The 15,784-nt window shown below is 40.1% G+C and overlaps 1 protein-coding gene across 2 annotated transcripts; it reads left to right on the top strand.

The window, feature by feature from the left end:
* Nucleotides 1–148: 148 nt before the first annotated feature.
* mfrp (membrane frizzled-related protein) lies at nt 149–15,502 on the top strand. Of its 2 annotated transcripts, XM_077610782.1 has the most exons (13): nt 149–1,787; nt 8,841–8,946; nt 9,605–9,742; nt 10,594–10,749; nt 10,826–11,045; nt 12,314–12,444; nt 12,565–12,690; nt 12,915–12,991; nt 13,551–13,699; nt 13,792–13,922; nt 14,247–14,381; nt 15,017–15,144; nt 15,245–15,502. In XM_077610782.1, the coding sequence occupies exons 1-13, from the start codon at nt 1,734–1,736 to the stop codon at nt 15,467–15,469; spliced, it is 1,776 nt and encodes a 591-aa protein (XP_077466908.1). In that variant the 5' UTR covers nt 149–1,733; the 3' UTR covers nt 15,470–15,502. The 2 variants fall into 2 exon arrangements, with proteins under 2 accessions (XP_077466908.1, XP_077466909.1); XM_077610783.1 differs by lacking the exons at nt 149–1,787; nt 8,841–8,946 and adding an exon at nt 9,039–9,525.
* Nucleotides 15,503–15,784: the final 282 nt, after the last annotated feature.

The raw sequence follows: 15,784 nt of genomic DNA, 5'->3' as shown, positions 1-15,784 counted from the left end.
AAAATAAAGTACATGCTTTTATCAGAATACCCCTCAAATGACCAATAATACAGACTTCATCTTGACTTAATTCTTTAATGGAAACCCCTTTCCATACTATGCTAGGCAAATAGCGAGTACATTTTATTTTTGCTTCTTAAAACCACAACGATGGCAGTCATACAAAAGTGATTTTTTTAATGGTTGCTGTTGCCCAAAAAATGTATTGCATTGTATTCATTAAAATTAAAGCAATGTCTATTTGCTAGAGAATATAAACTGTCATGCATTCTTTGAATAGGCACATTATGTCTAATTCCAAAATTATTTGAGGTAAATAACTTTTGTCTGTATTTTTGATATAAGCAGATGGAAAAATTACCTCCCTAAAATTCCCCTGTCAAAAGCGAACTTGTTCTCCGTGAGAGTGCTTCTAAGTTTCACTGCCTTGAAAGTAGTTTGACAATTTACTTTGTAACATGCAAATTATTGCCTAAGCGACCATGTAATTTATATCTACCGTATTTTCACGACGATACGGCGCATCATATTTTAAGCCGCAGTGTCAATAACGAGTGCTATTTCTGTATTTTACACACACAAAGGACGCACCGTTTTTATAGACGCAGCCAGGCATGGCAAAACATACACCAGCTTAACCATACACGCTACACCCACACGCTAAAACACGTTTTTAAAAAGGCAATAGAAGCAAAACTGAGTTCGGTTGTACTTTATTTAGCCATTTTACAATGTACTCACGTCATCATCCCCCACAAATCCATCAAAGTGCTCATTTTCTGTGTCCGAATTGAACAATTGTCCAAATGAGTCATCGAAAACGCAGCGTTTTATACGTTAGTCCAGGCGGCCACAATCCATTCGCAAATAGTAGCTTGCGTAACTTTTCCAACACTGCTTTCCATGCTTCGTAAAGCTGTGTTGATGTCGATGTATACAGGCCACAATCCATTAGCAAATAGTAGCTAGCGTAACTATTCCAATGCTGCTTTCCATGCTTCGTAAAGCTGTGTTGATGTCGATGTATACAGGCCACAATCCATTGGGTGTATTGACAAAAGAACTATATATCCCAGCAGTCACTGCGCAGTACTTTTTCTACGGGGAAAATAGTAGAGTCGGGGGCTGCTTGCCGTAGTTGTGAGAGCTGTAGAGGATGGTGTACCCTATCGACTGATTTATTTTATTTTATCGTGATAACAATTTTAGTATTGGTCCATATATAAAGCGCACTGGATTATAAGGCGCCCTGTCTATTTTGGAGAACATTTAAGACTTTTATGTGCACCTTATTGTCGTGAAAATACGGTATTTTACTTTTGAAAGAAATACATTTTCCATATTTCATTATTGTGCTTAATGGTGTATTTGCACTTGCAATCCTCCAATCAGTTATAGTCCAGGATTTTTGGGCTTTAACGGGGAGCCCCACCTTATCGTGGGGCTTAGTCCTCTCAGCTGACTCGGCTTTGTTCAACACTGGGAAAGTTTGTAAATGTATTTTGTTAAGCTGAGCTCTCACATAAATGTACAAAACCATGACAAGGGCGGTTATTTAGAAGATTGAAGAGTTATTTTTTATTTCTTTCACACCTCGAGCATGTTGGTGAGATGGATGTCTTTGTCAAATGCACTTTTTCAAGCCTTTTTTGGACTTCTGTAATTCTTTAACAAATTCTAATGGACGCATGGAGTGCGTCTGAGTTCGTCAACGGAGGAGCAGTGGGCCAAATATGTCTGATCTCAGCCAGGTTGTCATTGACTCAATTGACTCAGATATTTACAAGGTGAGAAAGTTCAATTATTATATTGTGCCACTTATACATTTGGTGAAAAAAAGTGTTATGGGATGTTGGTTGGTATTTTCTACCTTAATAGTAAACAAATTAATGATTTGACTCACCAAGTTTAGATTGCCATTGTTTGTGTTAGAATTATTATGGAATATTCTATATGTGTTGTAAGCATTTTTCAATAAGTAGTAAAGCTATAAATCAAGTCATGAACCATGGACACTTTTCCTCCACATCGTCTCCTCAAGGCCCCACAGCTCGAGGACACATTGTTTTCACACACGCTTTTCGGCAGAACACAACGGGACTGTTTTGACGGGACTCCAGCAGAAGATGGCGATAATCGAAAATACGGCTTTGCTTTGTTTACCTTGAAAGCATTCCTCACACTTGTTTTTCTAACCAGCGAGGGTGTTATTGTACTGATTACATAACCATGTTTTTCGAGTGTCGCGATTAAATACAATGATTCAGTTACTGCAATTCAGAATGCACTGGGGGCTAAGACGACGCCACATTGTATCTCCTTGCAAGTTCGCCGCAGAGTTTGTTGAAAGATGTTTTTCCTTTTTTAATTAAATATTACTAATAATGAACCCGTCAACAATATGCAGCCATCACACGCGGACTCGGCAGAAATGTCGAAAGATGCTTACCAAGAGGATAGTCGTCAACCGATAAGGCTCAGACGCTGCAGTTTAATATCTGGAGTGACCGTGCACGGCGAGAATCCCTTTTCCAGGCCGGACTATTTCTCAGCAGCGCCTGTTTTCTAATCGGTTGACGACTATCCTCTTGGTAAGCATCTTTCGACATTTCTGCCGAGTCCGCGTGTGATGGCTGCATATTGTTGACGGGTTCCGAGTGCGTGAAGGGCATCACACGCGAAGGCCTTATTTTGAGAAGTAAGGCTCGCATCCTGGGGATAGCGATTTTAAAAAACCCTGTGGATACTAGTCACTAGCAGGTAGACACGGTGTGGTCTATAAACGTCTGCCGTGTACAAAAAAAAAAAACAGGTACTACGGGGGCACACAAATCCGCTCCAAAAATGGGTAGTGGAAACAGTAAAACGGCTATTGACGATCCAAAGATGCGTCTGCCGTGTAAAGATTGGAAATTTGTTGAAAATCAAAGCGCTACAAGGGTTAAACACCTAAACTTATGGATAAATAAATATGGATTTGCTGGCCAGCTTAATATGCATAAGATATTGATACTGCAGGATAAAATACGTGCTAAGCATGGGGGAAACCTTAACAAAATGGAGCAGGAGGGGTATAATGATACCTATTATTGGTTTATGATGGCAAGGGAACGGAGTGATGGATGCGTTAAATCGGTTGATAACGGTGGGACTGGAAACACAGAGGCTGTGTTATTCCACAGAAAAGGGGACATTAGATTTTATCACCTGAATGGGGTGGAAACGCAGCAAATTTGGATGATAGACAGGCCTGCGGGCACGCTTGAACAATACGTAAATCAGGCGGTCCAGGCTGAAGAGGTTTTAAAAAAGAAAGGGAAAAGAAAGGGGGGGGCACCCTCAAACGAGGACGGGATTTTTGACCAAAATAAGGGGTGTGAACGTAAACCTTTTAACAGGGATAATGAAAAAAAATACGCAGGGAAGTTCAACAGAAATCGAGGTAACAGAGAGAAAACCTGTTGGATCTGTGGGAAAATAGGTCATATATCCCGCGATTGCCCAAATAACAGGGCCTCTAAAAGTGAAGGCAAATCGGCATGACTAGTCGGGGGGCCTGCTCAAAACGAGAAATGGATTTGAGCAGAGGGAAGTGGAACTAAATTTAGCGGAGATATTGGCACTTGATACAATTAAACCTGAAATCACACTGTTCGTGAATGGGATGCAATTAAAATTTTTGTGTGATGCTGCTAGGCATACTTGTTAATAGTAACTAAATGTACTGTCAATGTACTGGAATGAAATGGCTTATTGTGGCTTATCCTGGTTTCGTTCCCGTCTGCTAGCGGGAATATTTTGGTTAACAGAAATACAAAACAGCAAATTAAATGTTTAGCGGGGTTGCCAAAACTGCGTTTTGGTCAGACTCTAAACTTGCCGAATAATGCTTTGATTGCGGGGGGAGCGCTCTGTTTTGGTGCGGCTGAATATTACAATAATTGGCCTTGGGGGTGCTGAAGCAAACTTGAGGGCAGAAATGGGTTTTGCTATGATATAGTTGTGCTTGCAGCATATTGTAATTTAGTCTTCTCTAAAAAATAATTGCTCACAGGAGGCACAGGAGGGGGACACAAAGAAAAGAGAGCACTTTGGAATTTGTAAACAAAAGATAAGGCTGCTGCTTCTGCAGCGTGAAGGTCACAGTCAGCGGGTAAGGGCGCGCTTCCGTTTAAACATTTCAGAATAAGAACAAAACATGGTCTGCAAGGGATGCAGAGTTCCGCGATTATCTTCGCATTTATTTTTGGGATTTAATCAGAAATGTCTTTCGAGGTGATAGAAATTCTGTTTGGCAAAGATTGATTTGGGAAAAGCTTTGGAATTAGGAATAATACTGTTATTATTATTTTCTTTTTACTTTAATATAGGTGATTGGCTGGGTTAAAGAAAAATGAATGGATTTTTTTACAATATTATGGCATATTGGTTACAATTTGTGGGTCCTTTATTAAGAAAATTGTAATTAGGAAATGCCTAGTAAAAGGTGGATTTCTCTAGTTTAATTATTGTAGATTTTTCTTGTGGTAACAGGGAGCTATAAGAAATGGCTCTTATCTTAAGTAAACATAATATGGGGTGCAATTTATGTCTTAGGTATTAAGGGTTATTTGGTTGTTAAAGAAATCAGACATGAAATTAACAATGCGGAAATGAGAAATTTCATGGCATTCGTCCAAATTGTTAGGTAAATTGAACCTGGCTGGGGTAGATAAGATAATTGGTTAAGGATAGGCATAGTTTCCCTAGAAGAAACATGGAGCGTCTTTAGGTGCACAAAAGACTTTCCTTGTTTGACCTGAAGGGGGCGTATGCTTTGCTGTAGGTCATATTGATGACTATTGGGACGTTATTACTGTCTATTGCTTTAGGGGCATACAAATTAAGCATTGCAATTATGGGGTTAATACACCTGAATGTTACGGTGATAACGATTGGCAATAACAAGCTTAGATAAAGGGGATTATCTACAACAAATTCAGGTGGGGCCTTTCATAGTGTGAAACGAGTGATGAAATAATGTCTATGTTTTAAAAATAACATCTCCAAATTATAAAATATCAACCTTGGAGAAATGCTTTGAGTAGATGGGTTGACTAGAATGGGCAAAATTCGATAACATTGAAAGGGGGTGAGATAAAGTTTTTACAAACGGTTAAAATACAAAAAGGGGGTGTGTGTGTGTTTCAATGTGTCACAACTTTTCCGTTATTACATTATTGGCGAATAGATGGTTAATCACAGCCACTCGCAGGGCAGTCCACATGCTAACTGACTGGGATAAGGGGCGGTGGCAATTGAACAAATTTCTATTTTTAGATATGTGGCATGTGAAACTAATACATTAATTATCTAGTTTCTTCAGGCAGCAATCTTGCGGTTCGAGGATCTACTAATGCGGAGTGGATCCAGACCTTCCGGAGTGTGGAGTATTCCTGGTGTCCTCAAGAATTCGTAGGTTTTCTCTGGGTACTCCAGTTTTACTCCAACAAACCAAAATTGTGGATGATTGGGGGAGCACTCAAAGCAAATTCCTTGATTATGAGTGCCAGCGTGGATGAGTGTCTGTCTTTTGTGTTTCAATTGGCTAGCCACCAAGATATATCAATATTCTAATATCAAGGTGGAATATTTCTGAAATCGCTGATAAGCCTTTCGAGGACGGCGGTGGCAGAGTAGGACAGAAACAAAAAAGAAAAGAATTTCGCCAAATGAAATTTTTAATTTCTGTAATGGGAAATTTTGGGAACCTGGGGGACTAAACAAAAACAAAAGACTTATCTGGGGGGGCTGCCATTTTGAGTCATGGTAAATTTCATGCCTCAAAAAAGGGGGAGGTTATATATATGCAGATATATGGCAAAAACACGGGCGATTCCCCCTTATGTCAAGCTACAAAAGCTACGTATCCATTTCAAAGGATACACATGGAATATGTGTGGTACATAACAGTCCTAAAACAGATTGGGGAAACCTTGTTGCAGAAACTGGTCTAGATTGGCAAGCTTGGATGACACACGTGTGCGGAAAAAAAACATCAGGCCTTCGATAAAATTAACCCATACGGTGGGGCATTACAAATCATAATTCAGACTGACAAATTAACTTGTGAATCTTTGTCTGACGTTTTTCCTAAGTCCATGGGTAAGAAGGTCGTCGGAGATGGAAACACCCGGATCCGCCATAGTAAAATTAAAATCTGAGATGACCAGAGAATTCATTTCTGCAACGGGGAGTTCCCAAACGGGAGGCGGTAAGAAATAATTGGTTATTATTGATGGAAAATGCAGCTATTATAAATCAAACCTGTATCAAACCTGTATAACATGTATGGGGGGGCCGACCTCTCTTAAGAGTAGTACCCGCGCAAATTACCCCTGATTGTGTAAAGGAGATAATGCAAAATTTTTAGTGTTATATAAAGGTCTCATACTACAAGTTCTGTTTAGAAGTGTTACACAAAAGAGGAAATAATTTATAATTAGAATTATACCAATATTTATTACAATAATTTATACCAATTATTGTGGCATAAAGGCTCATTGAACTGTACTCATATATTGATCTTGGATTGAATCGAATTTTGCCAGACTGTAATATCTGTACATACTGTATCGTTTTTCAAAGAATTGATATTGACAAAAGATGTAAGCCCAAAATGTATGAAATGGAATAATGTCTACCCAGTTACAACGGCAGCAAAGGACAAGCCTAACTTTTCAACACATGTCGCGTTTAATCATTTTACCTGCTTAGTCCTCACAGGGCACGGACCGGCACTGGGAGCGATAAATGTGACGTGGTGTGCCCACGTCCTAAAACAGACTACACCCCTGATTCCACGTTCTGACCTATGGTGGTGGTGGGGTCAAAACAAATTATACGACTCCTGCCAAAATGACAGCAGGACTTTGTGCCTTGGTCTCACTGCTATTACCAGTGTCTGTTTTTCCATCTACAGTAGAGGAGATACAATTGGCTGCACAGAAATCCGGTATGATGGCGGGCCCCTCGCGACGGCGTCGCATGGAGAGAGGGTGATACATTGATGCGATTGGCATCCACGAGGATGAGTATAAGTTGGCTAATCAGATCGCAGCAGGTTGGGAGTATATTTTTCTTTTAATTACTCCAAACAAAAATGTTGATTGGATAAATTACCTGCATTACAATGTCCAAAAACTTGGAAATTATACTGAACAGGGATTTGTGGCGATAAAGGAACAACTAGCAGCCACCAGCCTAATGACGTTCCAGAATAGCATAGCAGTGGATATGCTGCTCGCGGAGAAAGGGGGCGTGTGTGCAATGTTCGGAGATGAGTGTTGCACTTACATACCGAACAACACGTCACCCGAGGGGTCCCTCACCGACGCCATTGATGGCCTGCAGACCCTCAACCGCAATATGAAGAAGCATTCTGGAGTCAGTGAATCCGTCTGGCAGCGCTGGTGGCGGGATATGTTTGGAGAATATCGGAATTTGGCTCAATCCGTTGCAGTTTCCGTAGCCCTTTTTGCTACGATTTTGACATTGTGTGGGTGTTGTATTATTCCCTGCTTAAGATCTTTGATAAGCCGACTTATAACCACTGCGATTGCCCCTACAAATTCCAAATTGCATGAATTATATCCCCTACTGAGACGTGCTGACACTAACAGTGAATTTCAGGAGCATGGTAATTACGAGGATGGATTGGACGAAAATGATCTTATTTTCTGTTTTTCAGACCTGCCGAACGAGTAGAGCCTAAGCGGGTAAAATTAAAACAGCCAACGGTGATATCCCTGTTATTTTGAAATTGTCATAAAATGAATAACAAACATATAGTAAAAGGAGGGAATGTTAGAATTATTATGGAATATTCTATATGTGTTGTAAGCATTTTTCAATAAGTAGTAAAGCTATAAATCAAGTCATGAACCATGGACACTTTTCCTCCACATCGTCTCCTCAAGGCCCCACAGCTCGAGGACACATTGTTTTCACACACGCTTTTCGGCAGAACACAACGGGACTGTTTTGACGGGACTCCAGCAGAAGATGGCGATAATCGAAAATACGGCTTTGCTTTGTTTACCTTGAAAGCATTCCTCACACTTGTTTTTCTAACCAGCGAGGGTGTTATTGTACTGATTACATAACCATGTTTTTCGAGTGTCGCGATTAAATACAATGATTCAGTTACTGCAATTCAGAATGCACTGGGGGCTAAGACGACGCCACATTGTATCTCCTTGCAAGTTCGCCGCAGAGTTTGTTGAAAGATGTTTTTCCTTTTTTAATTAAATATTACTAATAATGATTTAAAAGGTTTGAATCATTATTCCAACAGTTTGATACAATATATAATAAATAATTGACCTCTTCAAGCAGGAAAAACTATATATCTGTTGCAGTTTAGGCTTTGCAAAAAAAAGATTTTGTAATCTACTATACTCTGTTACTGTCTTAGACACAATGATTAGAGAAATGTTGCATTTTTAATAAGTACTTCACACTCTAAATACAGAGGTCACATTCCAGTCACCCCTGCTGGAAAAACATTCTCCTCTTATGTACATAATAAATCTCACTTATTGAATATACGACTCGGAAAAGTGCTAATTATTAATGTTATTAAATGTAATGTGCAATGGCGCAAACTTATGATTTTCTGTTCAGCCACTTTACAAATTACAAGACACTTCTTGCTGTATCCCAACTAATGTTGACAAACTATTAGAATAATGTTAGATTAAATAATATTTCTACTGCAGGCATAAGCAATTTCTCAAGTCCAGTATTTTTAACAACTATAGATTTTTTTTTTAAATTACATTATTATTTTGTTTGTCCAGAATGTGTTCTGCAATCCCGCCTTTGAGCTGGAGGGAGAGCGAGAGGATCAAGGGGAGACCTTCCGAATGACCTCATCCACCCCTGAACCTATCAAACCACCAACTAGTAGGTTTGCAAAACAGTGTTATGTAAGAGAAAAAAATCTGATCCTGACTTTTTTTTTTTGCATAGAAAAACGAAAACTGTGAATGGCCAGTAATGATTTCCATCTTCACTTGTCTACATCCATACAATACCAACCAGTATGGAAATAATTTTACAATATCTAATGGTGCACAGTTCATAATTTTCTTGCCGATTACCTATTTTTGAAAATCAAGATTTGCCAATTCCATTTTCTTTCATAAAGAGCATTCGTTTATTTGTTTGTTCGTTCATTCATTCATTTTCTGAACTGCTTATCTTCACAAGGGTTGCTGGGGGTGCTGGAGCCTATCCCAGCTGACTTCGGATACCAGGCGGGTGATACCCTTAATTGTTGGCCAGCCAATCGCAGGGCATGAGGAGACGGACAACAATTCATACTCACACTCATACCCAGGGGCAATTTAGAGCGTCCAATCAGCCTACTAAGCATGTTTTTTTGGATGTGGGAGGAAACCGGAGTACACGGAGAAAACCCACGCAGGCCCGGGGAGAACATGCAAACTCCACACAGGTGGACCGACCTGGATTTTAACCCAGGTCTCCCACTGTGCGGCCGACGTGCTAACCACTCCTCCACCGGACCTCCACAAAAGTTAATGTTGTGTATTTATTTCAGGCCGAGGGTGGGGTCTCTCTCTTGTGTGTGTTCTCCCATTGCGGAGTGCTGGTTGTGGCTGCGGCAAGGTGGTGCTATCTCTTGCTGCCCTCCTCCTGCTTGCACTTCTCAGCCTGACGTTGGCTCTCATCCTCACACGTGAGTGTCAATTTTCAGTTTAAAATGATGTAATAATGTTATAATCCATCGTCAACACCTCTAGCTTATTTTTCTTGTAATTTTGATTAAAATTGAAAAATCAGATTTTTAAAAGGATGTTTTCACAATGTATCTAAACATATATTAAATACAATTTAGGAGGTTAATTTCTTTACACTCATTGCTTGGTTAAGGCATATTTTCCAAGATTACTGCAATGGCTTAATGGCAATAAATGTGTCATACTACGTAAGTGTAATAAGGTCCCGATAGATCTGGCTTAAATGAGGGTGAACTATTGGAACAAATGAGAATCAACTATATCAAATTAGTTAGTCATTTTCAGTTTAAAATGTGTTTGAATCTATTTCGCCAATTAGACTGTGACATGAGTTTTAACCCTGAATTTCTTTATCGATATTTAACTTTCCGACACACAAAATTTTGGATTTAAATGATTTGTAAACCATAATCAAATACAAGGGAACAAAGGCTTAAAATATTTCATTGATTCATACTTGACCGATATTTGGAAATGAGAGTCACACTTTGTACTATAATTCTAATATTTGCCGCCACCTCTGCTGCAGCATTAGAGAAATTCCGCCCGCATTAAGTTTATTTTGTTATCATTCATCCAGTATTTTATTATTATTTGACCTCGTAGCTCCCTCGTGATGAAAACGGCACTTTTGCTGGTTAAAATGTCATCTGTTTTAAAAATGCTTTAATTTTCCCATTTAAAATGTAACTTAATATGATTTTGTCCTTCAAGCCACCATACGAGTTCCACAATTTGACCGTAGTTGATCATTTTTTGGTAAACATTGCACTACATTGTCTATACCTAGAGGCTAAAGGTCAGAAAGTTGAGGAGCAGCTGTTGTCCACCATTCCTGCTGACCCATTGACTGCAGCAGGAGATTTTCCCACAATTTCTGCAAACAGAATTCAGCTGGATAGTACGACAATACCTCACCCTGCTACCATTTCCATGACCGAAACAAGTAAAACCATACGCCCGCCACAGCTGACACCTTCAAATGATTTCTCATTAAGGAGCTGATTTTTGCATTCTTTCAGGTTGTGGCGGAGTCTTGACTGATTCAGAAGGCTTTTTTAGCTCACCAAACCACCCTGGTTCCTACCCATCCAACACTTTTTGTGTGTGGGTGATCCAAGTCACACCCCCTCACCTAATTCAGATCCATGTGTCCTCTTTGAACGTGGAGGGTCCTTCTCCCTGTTTGTTTGACTGGCTGGAGGTGCAGGAGCATGCAGAGCATGGCTCCATGGTCACAAGGTGAGTGGACAGTCACAATTAACATACAAAATGCTCTTCTCATTGGGCGCCCACATGGTCTAAGGCAGCGGTTCGCATCCCCGGTCCTTGGACCGGTACTAGTCCGCGAGCCACCTGGTGCCTGTCCGTCAGAGAAATAAATATTAATGTTTTCAATCTGGCCCTCCTACTTGAAATGAGAAAAAGTTGTTATAATAAATATTTTCTATTATGCTTGCTGTCGTGGACATCGATGCCGGTCCACAAGAAAATAGGAAGAGCTTTACCGGTCCGCACCGAAATTTTTTTTGAGAGAAACGAAGACAGCTGACCCAAAGTAAAAGCTTCATCCATTAACTAAGAGAGAGCCACCCTGAATTAGTGGCCAGCCAATCGCAGGGCACGAGGAGACGAACAACCATTCACATTCGCTCTCATACCTAGGGGCAATTTAGAGTGTCCAATCCGTCTACTATGCATGTTTTTGGAATGTGGGAGGCAACCGGAATACCCGGAGAAAACACACGCAGGCTTGGGGAGAACATGCAAACTCCACACAGGAGGACCGACCTGGATTTGAACCCAGGACCCCAGAACGGTGAAGCCGACGCGCTAACTACTCATCAGCCTTGTTACCTGACTACAGAAATTTGAGCAGTAAAAAAATCTGAAGGTTTTTGCTTTTGTGGGCCCTACAAAATGATGTGGCAGACCAAATTTTGCCTGCAGGTCTTGAGTTCGACAAGAACATTCTAGATCAAGGGTGTCAGACTCGGGTTGGTTCGCGGGCTGCGTTAACGTCAACTCGATTTCATGTGGGCCGGACCATTTTAGATATAATATTTAGATTTTTTTTATAAATGGATTAAAAGAACTGGATTAAAAGCTCTGAATATTCAGTTTTTTATGGATCTAAAACAATGTTTATTTTAGCTTTTTTTATATATATTTTTAGATTTTACAAAATGATTTTTGAACTAAAAACACAGAAAAAAATGATTAAAAAATTACAATTATTGATTTAAAAGGGGGAAAATCAGTACATTTAATATCCATCTATACTCTTCATTTTAATTTGATCCTAAAACAGAAAGTCGGCACTCATGATTTACTTTCCCGGGCCACACAAAATGATGCGGCGGGCCAGATTTGGCCCCCGGGCCGCCACTTTGACACGTGTTCTAGATGATATGATTGGTTTATTTGGAATTGTAGTCAGCATTGTAAGCTTTGAACCCACTCGATGGCAGTGTTACATTGTAACAACGCTGTGTATGTCTCCCCTCTAGGTTCTGTGGTGCCGTTGCTCCACCAACAGTCAACACAAACAGCAGCACAGTTTGGGTGACCTTTCACTCTGATGGCAGCATTGCAGGAAATGGCTTCACCGCCCAGTACAGGGCTTTGCTGCCTGGACACAGTTAGTGGTTTGTGTACAGATATGGCGAACTAAAGGAGATCCCCTCCTTTAATTTGTTTGCTGTCATTCTATAATGTGTTCATGTGCCGGTGTATGTCTGGTAATGTGATTGTTTCTTAGAAAGTTGTTTCAAAGAAGAGTTCATGTGCGATGCCGGCCGCTGTCTGCTGCCCATTTCCGTGTGTGATGGTCACCCCAACTGTGCTGATCAAAAGGATGAGGCCAACTGTAGCCTCAAAAACAGTGGTGAGGGTGTTGCCAAACAAGCATTATTCATTTAACATACATTAATGATATTCTATTTTAATGACAGATAAATATATATTACACAAAAAGGTGACTTTTGCTCAGTTTTTTACCTCTTACAAATTCTGGAATTGGCTCAAGGTGACACTCAGACAGGACCAAACATTTTCCGTGTTTTGTCTCTTTACAAAATGTTGTATATTAAAAAGAAATGTTCACTACAGAATGCGGTGGGAAAAAACTTGGACCATCTGGATTTCTGGCAAGTCCAAACCACCCCAACCCATACCCTCACCAGCAGGTACATTCAAAATCACTCTTTAATGGTCACCACACGAAACCAATGTTTTTTAACCTTGCTTAAGATACCGAACGCTCCGAATTGTATGTGCATTCAGTTTTAAAATTAGATGATAAAGCTTTTTTTTTTCATAGTCCAGGTTAAGAATGGCTGCTCTAAACCAGGGGTGTCAAACTCATTTTTTGTCGCGGGCCACGTGGTAGTTTCGATTACATCCGAAGGGCCGTTTTGTCTTCCAACTAGGCTGCCAAAATTAATCGATTAATAAATTGACAGCTTTCTCGATCGTGCTAATCGATAGATCATTTTTGGACATTCAAATTAGTACAAATTGTTTGCAATTATTGATTTTAAATGAGGAAACAGGAAATAATCTACAATCTTCATTTGAATTTCATCATAAAACAGAAAGTTGACACTCATCATTTACTTTCTCGGGCCACACAAAATGATGCGGTGGGCCAGATTTGGTCCGCAGGCCGCCACTTTGACACATGTGCTCTAAACGAACAATCACAGGACATTTTAAGCCATTCTCAATATCCTTGTTTGTCATTAGTTCTGTGTTTGGCACATATCTGTTGAGGAGGGTCACATCATCACACTGCACTTCAAAAACTTCAGCTTGGAAACTCAGGATGTGTGTGAATTTGATTATGTGGAGGTGCATGACAGCAGCAACACTGGAGCTGGAAGAGTTCTGGGAAGGTAGAACATATTTTTGGGTTTAATATGGGAATTTGGTGGATTAAAGTTTAGTGATTAAAAATTATGACCAGAAATTGTGTTTTCTGTATCAGGTTTTGCGGCACAGCCCTCCCACCAGACCTAACCTCATCCAGCCAGGACATGACTGTGATCTTTGTGGCTGATGAGGGAGTGGCTGACATCGGCTTTAATGCAACATATAACTCAGTGTCCCTACTGGATAGTGAGTGATTCAATTTCAAGATAATATACATCCACAGTTGTTGTTATGTTGGTTTTAGATTTCATTTTCATATAAGCTTACTACACAATACTATTCCAAGGTTGCTTTTATCATCCCTGTCACTATATAATATTCATAAAAGTTACACCTTTTGGATGAAATAACTGGACAAACATTAAATGCAACCTAAACTTTACAGGTTTCCAAATGTTCAATGTTTCCGTACTTTTTGCATGATGTAATATTCTTCAACAAGGTGGTAAACAGCAAATTACTAACCAAATGTTTGATTCCTAAATAGACCAATACATTTTTTTTCCATAGAGACATGTGGTCCACGGCAGTTTGCCTGCAGTACGGGCGAGTGTCTTCATTCACAGTGGTTGTGCGACGGCTGGAATGACTGCCCTGACGGAGCAGATGAACAGGATTGTGGAAACTCCTCTTACCCTCTCTTCAGTAAGTCAATGTAATCTCTGTACTTGATCGGCAGGGATGACGTCCAATGTTCCCTCTAATTTTTTGTTTGTCTAATGCCATTAGAATATGCACAAATCCGACTTAAATTTTACCTTATTTTATACATCTGTCCTTCTCACTTCTCATTCTCGTTCAAATGACTTTTCTGCTGAACATGTCACTTGAGATAAAGTTCCTATTTATATGCAATATTTTTCCATATGATTTGATGTATTTAATAAGGGATAGCACATATTAATGAACATATCTATATTCATGTTACTGAACATATATATGTTAGATTCTAGCCGAGGGCTAATTTCAATTTACTATAGTCCATTGTGTAGGTTGAAGACAAAGGATCACACATACTAGACACGCACGCACGCACACAACCAAAAATAAAATAAAATTAAAAAAAGTTGGATTTTATTTTGTGCGCTCCATATGATTTGCTGTGCGCGCAGAAGACGAGAGTCGTGTGCAATTGCGCACGCGCGCAGCTTAGAGGGAACATTGGTAACGTCACACTTTTCTTTTGTTGTTAACTATTCCTGATTGACAAGAAAAAAAATTAGCTGCTGTCACCAAAGAAGTGTATGCTTGCCTGGAATAAGTTGTCTTGATTCCACCAGCATCCCCATGCGAGTCAATAGAGGTAGAAATGTGTTTGGGCCTCAGCTACAACCTCACCTCATTCCCCAACATATGGCTCTCCGTTGCTGATCAGAGGGAAGCCACCACACTTCTGCGACAATATCGGGTAAAGCGGCTACCATTGACAGCTCGGGAAATATAGCTTTTATCCAAAAATGGGCCTGTGTCATGTCGAATCTGCAACTTTTTTCTTGGATTTGTCAAAGGTTCTGATGGAGCTGGCCTGCTTCGAGCCTTTACGGAGACTCGTTTGTGGGATGTTCTTGCCACAGTGCAGCCCTCATGGAGGCGTCTTGCAGCCCTGTCGTTCTGTCTGCACCTCGGCTGAACAGCAGTGCAGCCAAGCCTTGGATCTTTTCTCCTTCAGCTGGCCCTTCAACTGCCAGCTCTTGCCTGACACACAGGACCCAATGGAGTGCTCACTTCCTTGATATCCACATAAAAAACATAACTTGAGGGCTGACTGACTTGACAATTGTTGTCACATCTGCGGTTGGTTAAATGGCATTAAAATAAACATGATGTGCAGTAAACCCTTAAAAGAAAGTTAACAGACAAAATCTCTGATACAAAAACACGTCTGAAGACCAGAAGCCGTTTGGGAGAATATAAAATATGTATTGGTGACAATATCTAAAATTCAAAGTGTGAGAACTGGAATGATGAAAAATGTTGCTGTCTTGGCCACAAATTTGCCGGGGAATTATCTATTCCTATTTATGATAGTGAGGTTCCCTCACTGATAA

This window comes from Stigmatopora argus, chromosome 10 (assembly GCF_051989625.1).
Source record: "Stigmatopora argus isolate UIUO_Sarg chromosome 10, RoL_Sarg_1.0, whole genome shotgun sequence".
In the NCBI taxonomy this organism is placed as follows: Eukaryota; Metazoa; Chordata; class Actinopteri; order Syngnathiformes; family Syngnathidae; genus Stigmatopora; species Stigmatopora argus.
The sequence above is the reverse complement of the archived record's forward strand: the minus strand, read 5'-3'. Positions and strand labels throughout refer to the sequence as shown.

What these genes read in the sequence shown, in the direction of transcription:
- mfrp (XM_077610782.1), top strand. Translation starts at nt 1,734, where the DNA reads ATGTCTGATCTCAGCCAGGTTGTCATTGACTCAATTGACTCAGATATT. An exon ending in GTTGGCTCTCATCCTCACAC is followed by an intron (nt 9,743 to 10,593) that starts GTGAGTGTCAAT and finishes GTCTATACCTAG; the next exon opens with AGGCTAAAGGTCAGAAAGTT. An exon ending in ACCCATACCCTCACCAGCAG is followed by an intron (nt 12,992 to 13,550) that starts GTACATTCAAAA and finishes GTTTGTCATTAG; the next exon opens with TTCTGTGTTTGGCACATATC.